The sequence below is a fragment of the Antechinus flavipes genome, chromosome 1 (assembly GCF_016432865.1).
Source record: "Antechinus flavipes isolate AdamAnt ecotype Samford, QLD, Australia chromosome 1, AdamAnt_v2, whole genome shotgun sequence".
In the NCBI taxonomy this organism is placed as follows: domain Eukaryota; kingdom Metazoa; phylum Chordata; class Mammalia; order Dasyuromorphia; family Dasyuridae; genus Antechinus; species Antechinus flavipes.
The window spans coordinates 335,070,974-335,094,007 of NC_067398.1; the positions used below are offsets into that span (position 1 = coordinate 335,070,974).

Here is a 23,034-nt window from a genome sequence, read left to right on the forward strand (position 1 = left end):
CACAATTCTATAGAAATAGTGTCAGGAGGGTTAAACTTCAGAATGAATTATTAAATATAAAAAGTAGGTTGATTTTTAAAATTATTTTGGAAATGGGAGGATGAAAGAAAACATAGGACTGAGTGAGGCGATGATAATGTGTAATAGAGGGAAGATAGAATTACTCATCTTATTTTTTTGTCTGGTTTCTCTGAGATCCTGAGAAAGAGAAAACTCCTTATAATGGAAAGAATAGAATGAAATTGGCTAATAGGGCCAAAAACTAAAGATAACAAAGAAATAAGTGAAAGAAAGCTACTTTGAGTTTGTCACCAGATCTACATGCATTATATTCCAGGACATTAAAGGATTCACAAGTGTAACTGCTAAACCTCTCAGAGATCTCTGAAAAGTAGTAGAGAATGGATGAAGTGCCATTGCAGAAGGCAAATATTGTCTTATTTTTCAAAAAGAGAATGTATCTTGCAATCTATGCAATGACTTCAATTTTGACTGGGACTAAAGGGATTAGTGAACAACTAGTAGAGAAAACAATGATCACAAAATGCAGCGGTAGTTTCATAAAAAACAAGTAATACCAGATTAACCTAATTTTCTTTTTTCTTTTTTCTTTTGTTTCTGACAATGTTGATAGACTGGTATGTTAGGAAATACTATAGTTCCTCTAAACTTCAGCAAAAATAATTGGTAAAAATTTTAATGCTATCATTTTGGACAGATAGAGAGGCATAAGCTAGATTGATAACTGAATTAGATGAATGTGAAACTAATTTAATGTCCAACAGAAATCAATAATGGTTCAGTGTCAACTTAAAAGAGGGTTTCCATTGGCTTGTAATAAGTGCTTAATCAAGGTTTGCTGATGGATTGTTTGGTAAAATATCCTGTAGTGTTTGATATTTTTAATAATAATTTGGATGAGGACCTACATAGTTTGGCTATCCTATTTGTAGATGATGCAAACTGGAAGGTAGTAAAACAACAGACTCTCAGGATGCACAAATGATCTCTGCAAGCTTGAAGAATAGAACAAATCATATCTGATAAAATTTAATAGGGCTCAATATAAAGCTCTACAGCCGAGTTAAAAAAATAGCTTCAGAAGTATAGCATAAAGGAAGCACAACCCCCCCCCCCCCCACACACACACAAAATAATCTGGAGAAGATACTGGGGTCTTAATGGATTTAATGTGAAATAAAAGTAAACGGAGGAAGTTCAAAAAGTTAATACAAAGTTGAGTTATATTAAGAAAGGGAGAGTGTTCAGAATAATGAAGATCATAGTCACACTATCCCCTGCTTTGGGCAGACCACTATTGGGAATTGTTTATATTTAGGTATTTTAGGATGGACAATGACAATCTAGAAAACACCTAGAGGACCTGATAGTGAGGGGCCTCAAGAACCATTTAAAGTGCATAGGAATACTAATTCTGGAGATAAGAAATTTGGAGGAGAAATGGTAGCTGTCTTAAAATATTTGAAAGATCATTAGGGAAAAGGGATTAACATCATTGTGCTTGATGCCAAGGGACAGAATTAGGAGCAAAGAGGTAAATTAATTTGACTGTCGAGATAATTTTCAAAGCATTAGGGTTGTTCACAAGTGCAGCAAGACGCCTCAGAAGTACTCCTCAGTCGAAGTCTTCATTTGCAGGTGGATGTCTTTTGGGAATATTGCAAAAATATTATTCAGTCAAGTATAATTTCCATTCTGTTCCCTAAATCTGAATTCTGCAATTCTAAGACCTAATTTTAATTTCAGGCTTTCTCTGATGCCTAACATCTAAACTTAATTTTCTCATCTGCAAAATGAAGGGGACAAACTAGAGGATCTCTAAGGACTCTTCCAGTTCTATTGTAATGAATCTATGAAAAAGCATTGAATTTGGAATTTGGCCTTGGGTGCAAATCCTGGCTTTGTTACTTACTATGTTTGACCTCAAATAATTCACCTAGTTTTTCTGGGCCTGTTTTTCTATAAAATGAAGATATAGCTTAAATGATCTCTAAGATCCCCTCTAGCTTAAGTCCTAAGAAGTCCCTCCTCCTTCCCCTCTCCTATATGACTGTTCACCATCAGGGTGAATGTTTTTGTTACTTACTGTTGATTTTATTTTGTCTTTTCCCTCTCTATTAGTACCTCGGAAACTTTCCTGTACAAGGTTCTCCTAGGGGCCCGGCAGCTGGTGAATCCTGGGCCTCATGCCATGTATGCTCGAGTAAAAAGGGTGGAAAGCAATCCCCAGTATCAGGGCATGGCCTCAAGTGCTGATGTGGCCCTGGTCCAGTTGGAGGCTCCAGTGACCTTTACTGACCATATCCTGCCTGTGTGCATCCCTGACCCTGAAGTCAAGTTTGAGGCAGGGATGAATTGTTGGGTCACAGGCTGGGGCAGTCCCACCGAGCAAGGTAAACTGAGGGAAGAGGCAGGTTGAGATTTTTCAAGGAAACTTAAGAGTAGTAGAGAGAGGGGGCCAGAAAAATAATAGGGTACCTGCATAGATTGTGAAGTAGGGAGAGGGAAAGCATAAAAAGCAACAAGAAATTAAAAGATTCTTTCCAAGTTGTTCTGACTTCTGTGCTTACCTTGGCACTCCAGTGGGGGAAAGAGGTCTGTCGGTGGTCCATAAACTGAATGGCAGTGAGTTTGCAAAAGTCTCATTAATAGTTTAAAGACCAGGATTGTAGAGTCCATGAACAATGGAGATGCATAATCTTTAAAGCCCCCATATTAACTTTCCTTTTCTCCCATTTTTTTGGGGTTTATTATTTTTAAATTTTTTCTGGTTACACATATACTTTTTTTATGAATCACGTTGGGAGAAAAAAATCAGAGTAAAAGATAAAAACTACAAGAGGGAAAAAAAAGTGAATATAGCATGTGTTGATTTACATTCAATAATCTCCATGGTTCTATACGTGCAGATGGTGTTTTCTATCCAAAGTTTATAAGTTTTGCCATGGAGCACTGAACTGTTGAACAGAACTAAGTCTTTTACAGTTAATCATTGCACAAACTTGCTGTTATTGTGTGCAATATATCCTTGGTTCTGCTTGTTTCACTCAGTATTAGTTTGTGCAAATCTTTCCAGGCCTTTCTAAAATCAGCTTGTTTTTTTTTTTTTTTTTTACAGAATTTCTTATATCATTTTTATAGAATATTCCATTACTTTCATATACTACAACTTGTTCAGCCATTCCCCAATTGATGGGCATCTACTCATTTTCCAATTCTTTGCTACCACAAAAATAGCTGCTACAAACATTTTTGCACATATGAGTCCTTTTCCCTCTTTTATGATTTCCTTGGGATACAGACCCAATACTGCACTGTTGGATCACAGTTTAACAGCCCTTTGAGCTCTCCAGAATGGTTGGGTGATTTCACAACTCTACCAACAATGTATTAATTAGTGTGTCAGTTTTCCCACATCCCCTCCAACATTTATCTTTTTCTGTCATCTTTGCCAATCTGAGAGGTCTGAGTTCCATGCCACATTTTAAGTGAGATGAGAATCTGGAAAAAAGCAGCAGTAGGACGATGAAAGAGTTGGGGAAAAAAGCAGAGAAAAAAGTACAGCTAATAATCCAGAGATGAAGTGGTATTTTTATTCTGGGGAGAAGGTGTGGAATATTATGGGAAAAGCTATAACTCGGAGTATTGGGGGTCTCCCTTTCTCTAGATAACCTGCCTAGCCCCCAAATTCTACAGAAGTTGGCTGTGCCCATCATCGATAGACAGAAGTGTAACATCCTCTATAACAAGGACTCAGACAATGGAGTACTACCCAAAACCATCCAAGATGACATGTTGTGTGCTGGTTATGCAGAAGGGAAGAAAGATGCCTGCAAGGTATGTTCCTACACCAGAGGCTTGGGACAAAAATTGATGAGATCCTGGTAGGGTAGTAGTTTAGGTCCTCAATATCTAATACTGAACAATCCTTGTATGTAGATTCTCGAGTAAAATAAGTTAGTGAGGACAAGAGCCCTGAATCTAGAATCAGGGAATCTTGTTGTGAGGGTTGGTTGGGCCAGTTAATTACTGTGTAATCTTATCCAAGTTTTTCTCTTTTTGCACCTGTTTCTCTCTAAAATGGGCAGGCTGAAATAAAGAATGACACTAAGGTTGTAAAACTGGCAACTAGAAAGATGGTCGTGTCCCTTAAAGAAATAGGGCCATTCTGAAGAGGAAACTGAATTCCAGATTTGGATATAATGAGCTCATAATATCCAATACGCAGCTGATGATGATTTAGCTGTTTTCTCCTGAGCGTCTTGAGACAAAAGTCCAAACAGAATCTTCTTGATCTCAAATCTCTGTGTAAATCTCGTCCCTTAGTTTGGGGAATACCAGTCTCATGAGAGATACAGGACACAGATCACACACAGGTCACTGACGTGGGATGGGTGACAAAAACATGATGGATTTAGGAAGGCTTCTTGAAGTACATGTTTTGAACCCTTATGGAAGGGCTTTCAGCTTTTTGCAAGATTGGTAGGATGGAGGGGTATGAAGGAGGGATAGAGGTAGAACAAAAAAAAAAGGGAAGGGCGCAAAAATGAAGAGAAAAGAGAAGGCAGCAAAAAAAGGAGAATAAAGGGGAGGAGAGGGACAGAAGGAAAAGAGTAGAGAGTACAAGAGAATGGGAAAAGATACAAATGAGCTTAGAGAAAGAAAAGCCTGGGTTGAGATATCAGTTTATGTTTGGAAGTAGATGGCTCAGTGGATGAGGGCACTGAGCTTGAATTCAGGAAGACCCAAGTTCAAATGTAGTCTCAATGACTCATTGTGTAATCCTGGATAATTCGCTTAACACTGTTTGCCTCAGTGTTCCAAACTATAAGGTGGGGATAATAGCACCTACTTGAAGGGTTGTTGTAAGGAATTGTAAAAAATGCTCAGCACATTGCTGGCACATAGTAAGTGCTATATAAAGTTCCCTTTGGGAATGTCTAACCCTAAATTTATTTCTTACTACAGGGCGACTCTGGAGGACCCCTGGTCTGCTGTATTGGTCATTCTTGGCTACAGGCTGGAGTGATCAGCTGGGGAGAAGGCTGTGCCCGCCGTAACCGCCCAGGAGTCTACATCCGAGTTGCTTCCCATTATGCCTGGATCCATAGGATCATCCCAGAATTGCAATTCAAATCTGGCTCTGATAGGAAGAGAGGGCCCCGGGGTGAGCTGACAGATCTGCCAAGCTTTGCTTCTGGCCTGATTGCCCACACCCTACTACTCTGCCTCACTCTTCTGCTCACCTTTTGAGTAGAACTAGACCCACTAGAGCCAGGGAAGAGGTTCTGCCCCTGTATTGCCCGCCCATTTCCTGGCCTGCCCCTTTAGCCCATGAGAATGTGAACAAAGGGGAATCTGCAAACTTCAGATCCCAGACCCAGGAGCTAGTGAAAAGGACCCTACTCCCATTTTACTAGGAGCATGCTCCTTCTGGGCAGGCTGGCACTGCAGGGAGTCCTCAGGGCACCATCTTCCCTTCACAAGCCAACAAACCAACCAATGATGTATATTTGTAAATATCTCTTCTGTTCCTCCTATCTATTTTTATTATATTCGCCCATTAATAAAACCTATACTCTCCATTCCTGGATGCCTCAGCTTGAGACAGGACACTTGGGATCTGAGGAGAGAATCAAGAGGGCAGGTCCTATGTAATGTGGGATGATCTGGGATTATGGGGGTGAAAACAGAAGCAGTAGCACTGGAAAAGGTGAGGGAGGTATCGCAGAAACAGTGCTGTAATTAGAAAACTTGGAGATTTGGGTGAGCCCATTCTGACTTAGTGTGTGACTGTGGGCAAAACATTTTATCCCTCTGTGCCTCAGTTTCATCATCTGTAACATGAGAATATACATTCACAGGTCAGTTGTGAGGAAAATGCTTCCTAAATTTTAAAGCACTGTAAAAACAATATTATTACTATTATTTGGGGAGATGATCCCTGGGTCTGAACAGAAGAGGAAGGAACCAGAACAGTGACTGAATCAGGAGCCCTGAGTCCTGGATCCAGAGAGCCTAGAAAAGAGCTAGAAAATAAGATAAATGGTTTCTAAGGGCATTGCAGATATCTAATGGCCTACCAGCAAAAGTCAACGACCTAAATCTGAAGGTGATTCAGTGGCAAACCAAATTGTATGTCACCAGGGAATTTCCCTCAAGGAAGGGAGGAACCAAGAAGAGCCCTAGGTAGTGGCCCAAACAGAAGAGGCTGAGGGCCCCTAGCAAACAAAAAGCTCCAGCAAACTATAGGCTTTCAGTTCTGGAAGCAGCGAAATGAAATTGGAATAGCTGATCTCTAAGGGCCTAATACCCACATAATCAGTGAATTTTTGGTCTTGGGGCATTCTGGGAATGGGAAGCTTCATCAGTGAGGGAATCTGTGGGTGGGAAATAGGGATGAAGTCAAACTTGGCCAAGATCACAACGCCATAGTAATTAATGATCCTTTGGCCCAATGCCATCCTTTCCTGGGGTTTCCCCAGAAGACAAAGAACAATGGCTAGAGCTTTTTGGCACTTCTGCTGGAAGGAAAAAACAAGCTCTCTTCCTTTACCTTTACCTCTCTTCTCTTTCCTTTACATCTTGCAAAGCCTAGAATTCTCCTGCCTGGAAATTTTACCCAATAACTTCACAATACAGGAAAGGATACTGTGAGGATAAGGCATCAAATTAGTGCTGCTTGGCCTTGAAGGGCAAAACTAAGACCAATAGTGGGGGGAGAAGTGTACTTAATAATTAGAGCTCTCCCACAAGAGAATAGACTATCTCAGGAATCCAGGTTTGTACTCTTTCCACTACCCAAAAATGATCTTCCAAGTTATCTTGTTCAATCCTCAATTTGATGATAAAATGGATCCATAGAGATTTGGTAATTTGCTCCTTTCCTACTCCCCAAACCCTGTCAATTCTACCTCCACACTCCACCCCACACACACCAGTCCCTTTCGCTCACTCTAAACTGCCAATACAATGGTTTAGGTCTTCACCTTTCTGTCTGGATGACTGCTACAGCCTCGTTTCCCAGCTTGATATTCTCTCCAAATTTCAACACTTCTAGACACATCATTTGTATTACTCACATCCTATTTTATATTCCAATTCTAGGTACACATTTAATCTCGTGGACTCCTTAAAAGCCAGACACTAGCCTTTTTCATCTCTGTTATATGCTAGTACTATGTTTTACATACACCAGAAATTTAATAAATATTCCCACACCTTGGCTTATACCTCTTGGGCACAGAGGCTGATGACAGACTCAGGCAGTTTAGATTATCTTGTACAACAGTTGCTAATCTTCACTGGTGGAAAATCTTCTCCTTCAATGGAGTAAATTACATTTAATTAAATCATCGGTCTGGACAATCACTAAGTTTTCCATGAAGTTTGTTTCTCATGCTCATCTTCCAAAGTGGGCTAAAAGCAATGGGAGGGCAATCTTACTTCTTCAATATTCCACATGGTGCCCAGAACAGTGTGAAACAAGTGGCAGGTCTTCAAGAAAGATTCAATGAATAAAAACAGGTAGAAACACAAGAGCTGGACCAAAAACATTTTCAGATCAAACCAAAGTTTTAAAAGGGAAAACAAGTTTATTTCATGCAATTTACAATTCACAATAAGCTTAGTGTTATGAAAAGGTTAAAAAACACCCACACATTTTGTCATATATTTGTTCTGGAAACAATAGGCAGCCACCTTCCCTCTTTGGATAAAGGAGGAAGCCCCAGGTAAGGTTCCCTCCCAGATTCCTCTGGGTGGACTACTTAAATTACAACTTTTCATGTGCACTTTGCTGCTGCTAAATTTAATCTTGATGCAACTTTAAAGCTCAGGAGCCAGGGCCCACTCTTGGCTCTGAGTTCTGCTGCAATAAGAACACTTTAAAGAGATTGAAATGAAGATTTATTGCTAATTTACTAGCTGGGAAATAAAGCATCACAGAAAAAACCTCAGGAAGGTAGTGGGCACTGAAAACAGTCAAATGGATTATTTTCTCCCTGGCAAATCTGGGGGGGGGGGGGGGAAAGGGAGGAAGGAGGGAGTATTTGAAGAGGACTGGGAGGCTCCTGGAAAGAGCCTTCAAAATCCATACCCCTGGAACTCAAATCCAGCCCAAATGAAAACAAGTCTTAACAGAGCAATCTTGTCTAAGAGCAGCAGCTCAGTAGTCTTTGAGAAAGGAAAGAGTAGTCAGCTGCATGCCCATCCCTTTCCAAGGTCTCCACAGTCTGAACTAAGGAAATGGTCCACATCCTGGGGAACCACTGCTCAACTAGTTAGGGCCGAACTTGTGCCATAAGCATCTTGGACAGATCTCTAAAATAGAGAACGAGTACCAAGTAAAGAAAAAAAAGTGCCCAGCCCCTCTCACAATTACATCAGGCCTTAAGTGCGAAAGTACTAAGTCCAGAGAAGCAGACCCGAGCTCAAAGCCAAGCTAGAGGTTCTAGGACTGATTCAGTCAATCAAAAGGGATGTGGGGAAAGGTTAGACAGTGTGTTAAAGGAAAAGGCATCACCCCAATTTTCTCAGAGCCTATCACCTGAAATCCTAACAGGTTTAACAGACACATTCAGAAATGGAGGGAAAGGAAGAAGAAAAAAGAGGGACAGAGAGAGAAGGCAGAGAAATTCCCCCCAATGACTCAAGGACAGTGGCATCAATAAATCAGACCCGAAGGAGGCTTAGCCTTCTCCAAGGGCATGTGCATCTGATCCAAAGTTATTGGGTTTTGTCTTTTTTTTTTTTTTTTAAAGGCAGCAGCTACTCTTTCAAAATAAGTTTGAGCACCATATCTAATTATAGACAGACAGACACACAGTCCCCAAAGACAGACCTGGAAGGTGTTAGCCCTTAGCATTTTCTACCGCAGTAAAAGTGCGAGCTCCTTAGGACAGATAACAACAAAAAATGAAACAACTAAAAACCCCATAGTGGTGCATAATTAGCCCTTTGTAGTCCCAGTCAGGCAGAAAGGCCAAAGTTGTTGCCAGGGCAGTCAGACCCAATAGGCCAGTGCCATTTGAGGAAGGGAGTTACTGGAGACTGGTGTTAACCAGCAAGTAAATCCTAACACAGTGATGACAACTGTTTTTCTGAGTGCTTTTTGGACCCACAAAAGAGCCCTAATTTCAAAGCATATTCAAAGGATTAATCCCTTTGCTTTTCCAAAGGGTTTCTAGAAAATGGGGAACAGCCCAAAATAATGGCCAAAGTATCATTCCTGAGTTAAGTCCCAGAACTGATAGAAACTGACATCTGGAAATGCTTAGCCTCCTGCTCCCTCTCTTCCTACCTGCTCAGATTTCAGCTTCTGGGTAATTAGGATCAGAAAATAAATAGAACAACAGGGAGGTACCAGAAGCACATCTTATGCCCCCATTTTTTTCCCAGTTGCAGCAGCAGTAAGTTTACAATTCAAGCTGTAAAAAAAGTCTGACTCTTAGATCATTGGACTGGATAACTAAAAAGACTCAATTAAGATATTCCATGGACATTAGAAAATTAAAAGAGCAACAAGATTTGACCAGCAATTCTATGAGAAATGCTCTAGACTACTGGAGGTTACATCTGTACCCTGATACTCGGAGGTAAGCTATAGGCTAATTAATTTTTTGTGGAATTTTAGTAAAAGTCTTTCAACTGATGGTACAGAATTTCCTGGAGTAGCTTTTCTGCTAGTTTATACAGAAGACACTGAATGAAAATTTATACTCTCAAAGTGGTTTTGGGGGGAGAAACTTATGGTAAATTGCTCTTGCCCACATCTAGACAGAGAGAATTAATCAATGCAAAACAAACATCAGCATTTCTATAATATAATACTCTTCTGATTTTTAGATAGTGGCAGGTATGGGAATCCTAACAGTGTTAAGAATGATGAACCAGTTGCACATAGCAAGCCTCCTCTGGAGGCAGCCATCTGTACTTGGTCTTGGATACAAGATTTTGAAAACACAAGGAATAAAACAGCTATTACAGCAGGTCCTTTGGAGTTCTTGAGGAGAAATAATCCTAGCTTAAGGTCTGATTTTATGAGCCACTAAGAATGCACTGCTACTTAGTAAGGGAAACTAGAAGTTCTTCCCCCCCCAATCCCACCCAAAATTCTTTCAAATGAGTTGTCTAGAAATTTCCCATGAAATTTGGGAAATCATCATTTATAGCATCATTTTTTATTTTTATTTTTTGCCAAAAAAAGAGACAGACACAACAATAATAACTTTATGAGGTATCAATAAATTTTCATTTTAAAATGGTGCTCCTTTCACCCCCTTCCCAAACAGGGGAATAATGAAGGCAAAAAGGAAGGCAATGCCATTGGGAGAAGCAAATGAACAATGGCAAAGTATTCCAATATGAAGTCACTCCATAAAAGAAATTCTTCAGTTCTGGAATACTCTGCAAATTCTACTTCCAAGAAATCTGTATGCTTTCTTTCTACTACTCTCTCTTTTTTCTTTCAGGTCTGCTGGCTATAATCAGTCCTGAAAAGTCACACTACAGTTGCTTGGTCAAAAGAAAGGAATTACCATACCCTTCTTGTGCAGTGATTGGAATGTGGATGACAAGAGGCAGGCACTAAGCGAACCTTACTCCTGGGAACCATGACTCTTGCTCCCTAAGGCAAATAAAACCAAGCCAAGAAATAGAACGCTGAGCTTACTCTGCATGGCTCACAAGAGCAAAACCAATGCCTTGATGGTAGCAGAGATGCCCTAGACTACATCTGGAGCTCAATGTAATCAATCTCTAGCCCCAGATGCTTATCTAGGGACTTTGGCAGCAGAGACTTTTATATGCAATTTAAGACACTAACAACTATTATGCTTATCTGTAAATATACATTATTATTTGCTATTTTCAAGGGGAAACTTAGGCATTAAACTTTAAGCTGATAAAATATGGATACCTAAAAAAGTATAAAAGTATAAATATCCCCTTTAGAATAAATTTTAGTTAATTAAGTCTCAATATTTAAAAAAAAAAAAAAAACACCACCACAAACCTTTCTTCTCAATATCACTAATCAAATGGATGCTAAGCAACTAGCAGCTTCCTGCAGAGAGCATGTCCAAGTGGAAACAACACACTACGAATCCTTCCATGCCTCAACTGGGTGAAAGGAAAAAAAACAAAAAACAAACATTTAGCCTGTTACTAAATCTGCTTTGTAAGAAATATTTTTGTTTTTGTTTTTTTACAAATAGTTTAAGCCAAACCTTTTTAACAATAACATACAACAAACTTTATAAAAAGGGAGGTTAAGTCCTCGATGCTCAAGAACTTTGATGAACATATCACTGGCAAGATGAAGTGGTGGAGGCAACATTTCAGGAAATATTTTGAAATGTAACATTTTAAAAGCCTTAAAATTCTAGACATCCTCCAAAATGTAAATGTCAGCAATCCTGAGGGTCAGTTTTCTTACATCTTCCCTTTGAAACAGTTGTTAATCAGGAGCAAAGAGTCTGCTCATTCTAGATACTCACATCTCCACCTTACCAAACAGAGCTTTAGAAAACTAGTTTCACACCACTATTTTAGTTAAATCTGTTTTAAAAGCATGCTAACAGATTTAAAAAAAAAAACTAATAGCTCCAATCTTATGTAAGGCTAGCATATCCTGTACTGGTTCTGTGTGAGATCTCAAACATCCCCATGATTCTAGAGAGAACTGCATAGTTTTTACAAAGAAAATGAAAGAGGAAGAGAGAGACATATGATGCACTGTAAACATCCTGAATTTTTCAATTCAATCCAGATTTTAAACTCAAGAAATCAGGTGAAAATCTGTGCAAAACACCTCCCCAATCCCAATGGAGATCACTTGGACAACAGATGCATGGACAGAGGTCAGCAATTACAACCGACCAGTCTATATAATTTTAGGCAAAGTACCTCTCATTCAATCATTTAACCTAATCCAAAAAAATTCTCAACATTTTAAAGCATTCCTAGAAAGTAAAAACAGGAACATTTGGTAAATGAGCTATACATTTTTTTTTAAGGGAGGAAGGGGAGAGAATACAAAGTTTTCTTAACTGGAAAGTACATATTAAGAAATTTTTTTTTCTAATCCAACATTTAGCTGGGATGGAAGCTTAATTTCTGTTAGAAGAATTAGTTACTAAGATAAGATTTTCAGAAAGTAGTGACAAAAAAAAAATCTTCTCTTATTAGGTGCTTCATTTTAATGGCAAAGGTAACTCCCAACTAAATGCATGCAATAAGACTGGATGGCTGAACTCATCTCACTTGTATGTTCCTGCTGCCTGGTGATAAAACATATTACATTCTGATATCATTTGATCTCCTAAAGCTTGGATGGGGTGACCAAACAGTGTAAGACAGTAAACTGGGGCTGCCAAGCATTTCCTAACAGTGAAGGCCCCAAACATCTGCATTTAAGGGTTGTAATATGTAGCACCAAATACATTGTCCTTTAAACTATCTTCAAAGATTAATACCAAAGGAAAAAAAAAAGGTTAAAAAAAAATCACTTCACACCAATCATTATAGGATCTTTCTGCCTCAGTCCTGTGCAGACAGACCTGGGGAAGAATTCAGGGTGTGTGCTAGTTCCACCCAGGGCCAGTCCTGCCATGTGCCAGCACCAGGCTGAACACACACATTCTCTGTGCACTCTGCCAAAGAGTGATTTCTTCATGGTCTCACAGCCAGTCAATTCCATCTCACACTACCTCAACAGGCCCTCAAAAAAAGATTCAAATTCAAACCCAGATCTCAATAGAAAATTGTCTAAAGCAGGTTTCTTCTTATAGCCAAGCCTCTTCAACATGGCATTTCATTGTATTTTGGGAGGAAAAAAAGCGAAAATTCTTCATCTCTCAATACTGTGGTCTTCACATCCTGGAACCCCTCTCTTGCAAAATCTGAAAGATAACAAATGCGGAATGAAAAGTCAGAAAAAAACTTTACAAAAAGCTTAAAGCACTTGTCTTCAAAGGGCAGTCTCCCAACTGCTTAGTCCCTTGAAAGGCAAACAAGTTTACTGAGCTTTTTAAAAAGCTCTTCCCCCCTCCCAAAAAAAAGCTTAATCTGAAGCAAAGGAATGGTGGACAGTGTGTCTCCATAGCTTCTAGTATCCTAGGTGCTCCTAAGCAGGAGCTAAGAGAGCTAGTAAATAACTGGCAAGAAATGATATTACAATATTTCTCACACCTGCAATCACTATCAGATTATGAAAGTCCACAACCAAACAGCACAATGGGTCCGGTGGTTTTGAGGTTATTGGAGGTTGCACATGTGCGCAACCCACCCCTCCCCCCCACACCATATTTTGGTAGTTATTCTTAGGAAAAATAGAAAACACACTAGACATAGAGAGTAGCATAATGCACAAATCACAACCTAATCTCTACTATAAAAAGCTTTTCTAGCCTTTAAAATATTACATTTTCCAATACCATATATGGTCTATGCAATTTCACATGGTTTTACAAAGAGATGGGGGATTATCATTTGATATTGTCTAAGGGGTTTTTTGGTATTTTTTTTAAAGTCAAGGTTGTACTAATCTCATTTCACTCAAAGTAAGGAGAAATCAAAACTACTGAGCTGCAAAAAGTTATCAAACTTTGCATATCCTTTGATCCAGCAGTGTTTCTACTAGACTTGTATCCCAAAAAGATCTCAAAGGAGGGAAAAGGACCTGTATGTGCAAGAATGTTTGTGGCAGCCCTTTTTGCAGTGGCCAGAAACTAGAAACTGAGTGGATCCCATCAATTAGAGAATGGCTGAATAAATTATGGTATATGAATGTTATGGAATATTATTGTTCGGTAAGAAATGATCAGCAGGATGATTTCAGAAAGCCCTGGAGAGGCTTACGTGAACTGATGCTGAATGAAATGAGCAGGACCAGGAGATCATTATATACTTCAACAACAATACTATATAATGATCAATTCTGATGTATGTGGCTCTCTTCAACAAAGAGATGAATCAAATCAGTTCTATTTGTTCAATAATGAATAGAACCAGCTACACCCAGCGAAAGAACTCTGGGAAACGAGTATAAACCACTACATAGCATTTCCAATCCTTCTGTTTTTGCCCACCTGCATTTTTGATTTCCTTTACAGGTAAATTGTACATTATTTCAAAGTCCGATTCTTCTTGTGTAGCAAAATAAATATGGACATGTATACATATATTGTATTTAACATATAATTTAACATATTTAACATGTATCGGTCTGCCTGCCATCTGGGGGAGGTGGGGGGGGGAGGGGAGAAGGAAGGAGGGGAAAAATTGGAACAAAAGGTTTTGCAATTGTCAATGCTGAAAAATTACCCATGCATATATATTGTAAATAAAAAAATATAAATATATAGATATATAGATATATATAAAAGAAATAGGATGAGAAAAAACCTACTGAGCTGTTATAGGTTATGAATAAATTTAATTTCCTGCATTTATGGGTAAGGTTAAATTAAAACACTAATGCATCTATGATCTGTTGACTAGTATAGAATATCACTAATTTTTCCTGCTCCTGTAAAAGAAGGAAAGAATAATGGGATCTGAAGGCTGGTCAATGGAAAGACCCAAGACATCAGAACTCATGACTGGACTGATTAATCTTATAACCTTTCTTTTTTTTCATTTTTAATTTGTATATTATCTGTGCACAAAAGAAATAGCAGATTAAACCCCAAAGATACCATTATTCAAGTCCAAAAGATACTATTTTCTTTGGTTAAAAATTTAAATATCACCAAGTCTGAGTAAAAGCAATATTTCTAATTATAAATTATAACATATGTTGAAATATGTTACAGATACTGTAAAGCTGAAAAGCCTTAGGCAAAAAAGTGCTTTTTCTGAAACAAGTGCTTCTTCAGTCTGTACTAAAAACTAATAAATAATTTACAGTCAACATGTGATGGTTGAGACAATGTTACAGTGCAAGTTTCTATACAAATGTATACTTAAAGGAATTTACACAGGATCATAATTTTTACTGTATTTTAAACGAATTTGCCTAAATTGAACTTTTGCTGAAAAAAGTTTATCAAAGTTGTTTTCACAATCAGAAAAGTATCTGTCTTCAAACACATTTCACTGTTCTCAGCCTTTTTTGATTATGTATCTTGCTCAGTTTTTTTCTACTGCAATGTATGTTTTTCAAAATACAGTTTCAAATGGACATTTTAAACGCTACACAAATGCAATAAAAAACACGAGGCATAAATCTTATAGCACTTTCCTAGCAAAAATGCACACCTAGTTACAAAAAGCAATATTGTACCACAAATAATTTTTCTTCTTAATACCTTTTATTCAACATAAAATACTCCATGGGCCAATGTTTTAAAAAACAAATTAAATAGATGTACAAAATAGAACAAATAGATGTAAAAGCTGATATGTTTCCAAAAATCACAATAAATATAGAACAAAGAATAAAAAAATTGATTCCCACTGTTTGAAAATAAAACAAAACAGAAACTACTGTATTTCATCTTAAAGTATAATACATCAATTTAGTTTCATGACAGGACAAAAATCCAAGTCAAAATGAAATAAAACTTGAGGAATTGTCATTTTATAAAAAAAAAATTACATTTTTTCTTTTTCTTTTTTTGTTTTTTTGATTTACATTGAGTCTTCTTAGTTCTTTTTCTGATTGCAGATGGCATTTCTGTCCAAAGTCTACTGGGATTACTTTGGACCATAAATTACATTTTTTTCAAGATACAGAAATGTTGCTAATGATGGCTACACAGACAACTGCTATTAATAAAACTTGTAAGTTTGCTCCACAGTTGTAGAAACCCACTGAACTGAGCAACTTTCAGTTGCTGCTGCATTAAATTTAGGATTTTATAATTTCTGAGGATTTCTCCAGAAAAGGCCCATGATATTTGTTGAATCCACTGCTGGGGTACAGGTTCTATAGTTCTTGATAAAACATTTGTGTGTTTCTACTAGATGCAGAGTTATACATACATAGCAGTTGCTGTCAGCCTATAGTGTTTCCCAATCTTCCCAGGTCAGGAATAAATATTCGTATGAGCCCTGAATCTTCTGTTGCAAAAGTCTACAAATCCTGATGAATTTGGAACAAGGCTCAAAATTGCTAGGGGTTGGACACTGATGACAGTGTGCCAGGGTTCTACATTTCTAAGAGGAAAGCTGGGAGCTATTACCTCATTTATTCTTGAAGTTGAGGATCTGCAGCAAAAGGATACTGTTAAGATCATCTATGTAGTAGGATCAATCAACATGCTGACTTGGCTGCATCTCATTCTTTATGAAGAAGGCAAATGAAAGGCTCTACCTAAGATATGGATTTTCAAATATCTTCTATAATAGATTCTACACTCCTGTTATATTGAATACATCAGCTATTACTCCAAATTCCAAATTTAACACAGTTGTTAATACCCTGTCCAGCAAGGCTGGACAAACCTGATCTTAGGAATATCCAATTCCTCTTTCCCATTCCAGGTCTTCATGATGACTTTAGTGGTCTTAGAGTCTCTGGTTGGAGTTCACCCCTGCTTCTGGCAAGCACTCAGTTATAGCAGGGAGTAGAGGAAACTCATCTAATCTGTAAAATGATAATATTAACACTTACCTGGCAGTGTTGTGAGGATTACAAGACTGTGAAGTACTTAAGACAATACCTGATATATAGGTATATAATATAACATTATCTAAATGTTAACTATTCTTCTTATTATTTCTTTAATTGAATATAATTACTCTATAGTGGTTAACTCTATACTGGGTTTTAGATGTGATTGATAAGTCATCAGCATTCTTATATATCACTAACAAAACCCAACAGTTAGAGTTACAAAGAGAAATTCCATTTAAGGTAACTACTGATTGTATAAAATATTTAGGAATCTATCTGCCAAGGGAAAATCAGAAACTTTATGAGCAAAACTACAAAACACTTTCCACACAAATTAAGTCTGATCTAACCAACTGGAAAAATATTAAATGCTCTTGGATTGGGCGAGCAAATATAATAAAGATGACAATACTCCCTAAACTAATCTATTTATTTAGCGCTATACCAATCAAGACTCCCAAAAAACTATTTTGATGACCTAGAAAAAATAACAACAAAGTTCATATGGAAAAACAAAAGGTCAAGAATTTCAAGGGAATTAATGAAAAAAAAAATCAAATGAAGGTGGTCTAGCTATACCAGATTTAAAATTATATTATAAAGCAGCAGTTACTAAAACCATCTGGTATTGGCTAAGAAATAGACTAGTTGATAGGTTCAAAGGACAAAACAGCCAATAACTTTAATAATCTAGTGTTTGACAAACCCAAAGACCCCAGTTTTTGGGATAAGAACACATTATTTGACAAAAATTACTGGGAAAATTAGAAATTAATTCCTGAAACTAGGCATTTAACACCGTACACCAAGATAAGGTCAAAATGGGTTCATGACCTAGGCATAAAGAATGAGATTATAAATAAATTTGAAGAGCATAGGATAGTTTACCTCTCAGACCTGTGGAAGAGGGAGGAATTTATGACCAAAGAAGAACTAGAGATCACCATTGACCACAAAATAGAAAATTTTGATTATATCAAATTGAAAAGCTTTTGTACAAACAAAACAAATGCAGACACGATTAGAAGGGAAACAATAAACGGAAAACATTTTTACAGTCAAAGGTTCTGATAAAGGCCTCATTTCCAAAATATATAGAAAATTGACTCTAATTTATAAGAAATCAAGTCATTCTCCAATTGATAAATGGTCAAAGGATATGAACAGACAATTCTCAGATGAAGAAATTAAAACTATTAATAGACATATGAAAATATGCTCCAAATCATTATTAATCAGAGAAATGCAAATTAAGACAACTCTGAGCTACCACTACACACCTGTCAGATTGGCTAGAATGACAGGGAAAGATAATGCAGAATGTTGGAGGGGATGTGGAAAAACAGGGACACTGATACATTGTTGGTGGAATTGTGAACACATCCAGCCATTCTGGAGAGCAATTTGGAACTATGCGCAAAAAGTTATCAAACTGTGCATATCCTTTGATCCAGCAGTGCTACTACTGGGCTTATACCCCAAAGAGATACTAAAGAAGGGAAAGGGACCTGTATGTGCCAAAATGTTTGTGGCAGCCCTGTTTGTAGTGGCTAGAAGCTGGAAAATGAATGGATGCCCATCAATTGGAGAATGGTTGAGTAAACTGTGGCATATGAACGTTATGGAATATTATTGTTCTGTAAGGAATGACCAGCAGGATGAATACAGAGGACTGGCGAGACTTACATGAACTGATGCTAAGTGAAATGAGCAGAACCAGGAGATCATTATATACCCCAACAACGATACTGTTTGAGGATGTATTCTGATGGAAGTGGATCTCTTCGATAAAGAGAGCTAATTGAGTTTCAATTGATCAACAGATCAATTGATCTACAAAGCAGCTACACCTAAAGAAAGAACACTGGGAAATGAATATAAACTGCTTGCATTTTTTGTTTTTCTTCCCAGGTTATTTATACTTTCTGAATCCAATTCTCCCTGTGCAACAAGAAAACTGTTCGGTTCTGCACACATATATTGTATCTAGGATATACTGTAACCTATTCAACATGTAAAGGACTGCTTGCCATCTGAGGGAGGGAGTGGAGGGAGGGAGGGAGGGGAAAAATCGGAACAGAGGTGAATGCAAGGGATAATGCTGTAAAAAATTACCCTGGCATGGGTTCTGTCAATAAAAAGTTATTTAAAAACAAACAGTGATTGATATAAAATATAAAATTTGGTAAGGCATTGTATCAGAAATGTTGTTAAAAAAGCAACTTCTCTTAATTTGGATGTTGTAAATGTATGAATTGAGCTATTAAAATAATGTGGTAAAAACGTTTGGAAACTGTTAAATACTAAGTGAGATATGTTTACTTTAAAATGGATAATAATAACTTACTGTTTGGAGAAAAGTACCATATACCCTTTAAGTTATTCTTATCTATGAGGTTCCTTGGAGACTTGTTATTTGGCTTGAGTTAAAAGACCTTCAGTAGGACCAGCTGGACTGGGAAAACTTAAAATTTTTGCTTATAGTAAAGAATGAATTTCCTCTAAGACAATTTGGCTACTGCTAATGAAAATTATGAAATTATATCTATTAATAACTAATACATAGTAAAATTATATCTTTGAGTCAACTCTAAATTCAGAGATTTTTGTCTTAGGGGTTAATAAACAATACAGATATGTTACTCTGGAAACTTATAATAGCCAGCAAATTTTCTGGCGATTGAGTCAAATATTATTTGGATATGGGATACTCCAGAATGTGATTATTCTTAATTTATAAAATTTGTACTCATTTTTGACTATTACTGGAACATGAAAGAAGTAATAACATCCTAGCCCTAAACTGAAATTAATGAAATTTTGTTATCTGAGGTAAAATCTCATGGGAACATAATCTGATGTTGTTCTAAGTTTTTATTTCAGATAGGATTGTTTGAATTGCCATGAGGCCAATGGTCTCCCATTCAAGGAAGATACTATGTGCTATCCAAAGGAACTTCTACAAGTAGATGTCTATCCCCGAGAAAAATTAAGGGGATAGTTCAGGCAAAGGCAGAACAGAAGCCTCTTGCCTTAGTTTTCCTATTATGATATTTCTGAACAGGAAATCCCCTCCCGTCCCCCCAGGTTAATGCTGAGGCTGGCTTTTGATACTTTTTGTCAATAAATGTGGAACTCTGCTACATGTCTGACTATTAACTGTGACTCCTATCTGGAATCAAACAGAACTGAGTTTTTCCCACTATGGCTTGTGTCAGATCCAATCTATGTCCTTGATGGAAGTCTTAATACTGTCATAACCATCTCCCTGTCTTTCACAGCAAATTTCCATAACTAGGGCAGGTGATTAACAGAAGTTTGTCACTGAAGAGATTGATACTAAAACACTTGAATTATCACAACAGGACCCAATTATGAAAGATCATAATATTGTTGATCTTTATTTGTGGTCAACTCTATATTCTATATAACTAAGTAAATGGCTTCTGTGGATCTGCCATTCTTATGTAAATATATATTTATGAATAAGGGTAGATCCTGAAAATACCTCATTCTTTTAAAATGATATAAGGTCATGTCCAAAAACGTTTGTGGCAGCCTTTTTTATAGTGGCAAGAAACTGGAAACCGAATGGATGCCCATCAGCTGGAGAATGGCTAAATAAGTTATAGCATATGAATGTTATGAAATATTTTTGTTCTATAAAAAACGATTAGCAGAATGATTTTAGAGAAGCCTAAAGAGACTTACATGAACTGATGCTGAGTGAAATGAGCAGAACCAGGAGATCATTGTATATGGCAACAACAAAATTATACGATGATCAATTCTGATGAATGTGGCTCTTTTCAACAATGAGATTATTCAGGCCAGTTGCAATGATCTTGTGATGAAGAGAGCCATCTGTATCCAGAGGGAGGACTGTGGGATATGAGTGTGGATCACAACATAGCATTTCCATTCTTTTTGATGTTGTTTGCATGCATTTTGTTTTTTCTCTTTTTTTAAAATTTGTTTTCTCTTATGCAGAAAGATAATTGTATAAATATGTATGCATATATTGGATTTAATTTATAGTTTTACCATGTTTAACATATATTGGATTACTTGCTATTTAGGAGAGAGGGTGGGGGAAAGGAGGGAAAAACTGGAACACAAGGATTTGCAAGGGTTAATGTTGAAAAATTATCTATGCATATCTTTTGAAAAGCTTTAATAAAAAAATAAAATTATATTATACACACACACACACACACACACACACACCCTAAAAAAGGAGAGAACAAAGATATAAAAGTTGAGGAGTGTTTTTCAGTCCCCTAGTGGCCTGATATACATCCTTTGGCTTTGTTCTGTTGGAGTGTCAGCCTGAGAAAGTAACCATACATATCTCCTTTTAAAATGCTTTTCTGGCACCTCCCACTCCCACCACTCCCAAATCTAAGCAAGAGCTTTTCCCCGTATATACATCTCTATCAGGAGGAGATAACTCTGTTGCTTTTTTTATACAGGAATAACAAACCAGGCTGCAAGAACTCCATGATGTAAGAGCGGTAGAACAGATTGGACGTTCAGACTTTTCAATACATGACTTCTGTCCAAAAAATAAGATCTATCTCAAGAATTTCCAGCAGACCAAGGAACTCACTCTTTTTGGGACAGTTCTATTCCAGGTGCTACTGACCACTACAACAGTAACCAAAATCAAGGGAAAGAATTCCTGGATACACAATTCTCACATGAAACCTATCCTTGTCCATATTCTCTCATAATGTTTTTGCTATGTTTAATTTGTGACTATTTGTGGCCTTTTCCTCCCCTATCTACTCCTCCCAGGAAGACTAGAAAAAACTTAATGCTGTCAGTAATCTTTATTTTGGGGGATTAGGAAGCTTAGGTCATGCTTTGAATCACCTCAAAGCTATTGGGCCTCACAGGTGTTGGGTTTGTCATCATATAGAATCAAGGGGACTTTGACTCATGGATAGTCCTTTCCATTATAGATACCGAGGTCATTCTGCAACTCATCAGGATTGCTGGAGGTGGTCTACAGGCCTCAGAAGGAGCCACTGGACCCCCTTGATTCCTGGGGCTCTTTTCTCTTTTTATGCTGGCTAAATACATTCACAGAAACATTATTCAACTGGATAGCTTCTCAAACTGCTGAATTAGAAAATAGTAAATTCTTTGTACTGCTTAATGATATCACCACAGCTTACAAGAATTGGAATACTATGCTACTTATATAAACCCGTTGCCTACACCCCCAATATGTGTTAAGCAGAAATAAGGGATTAATGCCACTTTGGCTCTGGGTGATGTAGTGAATCAGTCAAACTGTCCAGTTCCCCGAAGTCACTAAAGACCCATTGCTGTTTGCTATTGCACTGGTCTAAGCACCACTTCTAATAACAAGACCACGCCAAATTATGTTTTCCTTGGGCAATATGACCTTTAGTGGCTTCACAGCTGACATCTTCAAAGAAGTCGTTCACCCTGTTAAGAAGAGCCTTCACAAGGTAGATCAGGCCCACTTAAAACTATCTGTGAAATGGCTACCCACTCTATCAGCAGCCCTTTGTGGAATAATGATTCCCAGACAGTTTTGTCTGTGGTGATAAGAGCTTATTCCTCCCTTCCCCTTGGCCCCACCAGTTATTTAAAAAAAAAAAAAAAAAGGAAAAGAACCCCCCAAAAACAGGAAAGAAATCTGCTGGAAATCTTAAAAGAATTGGGAATTGAAAACACCAAACTTAACTTCATTTTATATCACCTACATTCTGTATGGTTACTAGAATTGTCTTTTAATTTCAGGGAAATATTTATCACTGTCCTGTAGAATGCAGTTAAATAACCAATGTTCCCAAATTCTGGACCATTCTTAAAACAGTAACTATACTATTAGAAAACCTTTGTAAATCTCTGTTCAAGGTTCATGTCCTACTGAGGAGACCCTGGACATAATTTGTTCTACAACTGCATGACTTGCAAATATATCACATAACTTGGAATCTGTTTCTTCTGTTACTATAAAACTGCTCACAACAGAACAAAAACATAAAGTAACAGAAGACAGCAGGTTTGGAGGGGAAAATTGAGAATGCAGGATTATCCTGAGAAGCACCTAGTCAAGTAGAAAGAGCTTCAGACATGCACCAGCCAAGTACATGCTTAGTTATTTGGAAAACCTTTATTATATTGCGTGGAAAGCCACTACTTTGTAATCTCCTCAATGTAGGCATATACTCCTTGTCAAACAGAATAGGTCTACTTCCTTTACCACATGACAACCCTGATTTAATGTGTGCTCTACTTTCATTCAAGAGACAGGTGAACTGAAGGAATGAGTGTGTAGGAGTGTGCCAGGTGGGTGGGGGAGGGTGGTGGTTGCACCAGGACAACCAGCTGACATGTGTTTCAGTTGTGGATTC

At 37.5% G+C, this 23,034-nt stretch overlaps 2 protein-coding genes across 2 annotated transcripts in view; one reads left to right on the plus strand and one right to left on the minus strand.

Annotated features, from left to right (window-relative positions):
* Positions 1 to 1,846: 1,846 nt before the first annotated feature.
* On the plus strand, positions 1,847 to 5,606 carry LOC127559882 (serine protease 27-like). The gene is made up of 3 exons (XM_051994056.1): positions 1,847 to 2,414; positions 3,689 to 3,858; positions 4,990 to 5,606. Exons 1-3 carry the CDS (start codon positions 2,213 to 2,215, stop codon positions 5,272 to 5,274), a joined length of 657 nt encoding a protein of 218 aa, XP_051850016.1. The 5' UTR covers positions 1,847 to 2,212; the 3' UTR covers positions 5,275 to 5,606.
* Positions 5,607 to 7,596: 1,990 nt separating this feature from the next.
* KCTD5 (potassium channel tetramerization domain containing 5) overlaps positions 7,597 to 23,034 on the minus strand; it is a 101,104-nt gene continuing 85,666 nt past the window's right edge. Inside the window, exon 6 of the mRNA XM_051968668.1 lies at positions 7,597 to 12,923. Coding sequence (XP_051824628.1) covers positions 12,894 to 12,923 — 30 coding nt within the window. The 3' untranslated portion in view covers positions 7,597 to 12,893. The remainder of the gene's footprint in view (positions 12,924 to 23,034) is intronic.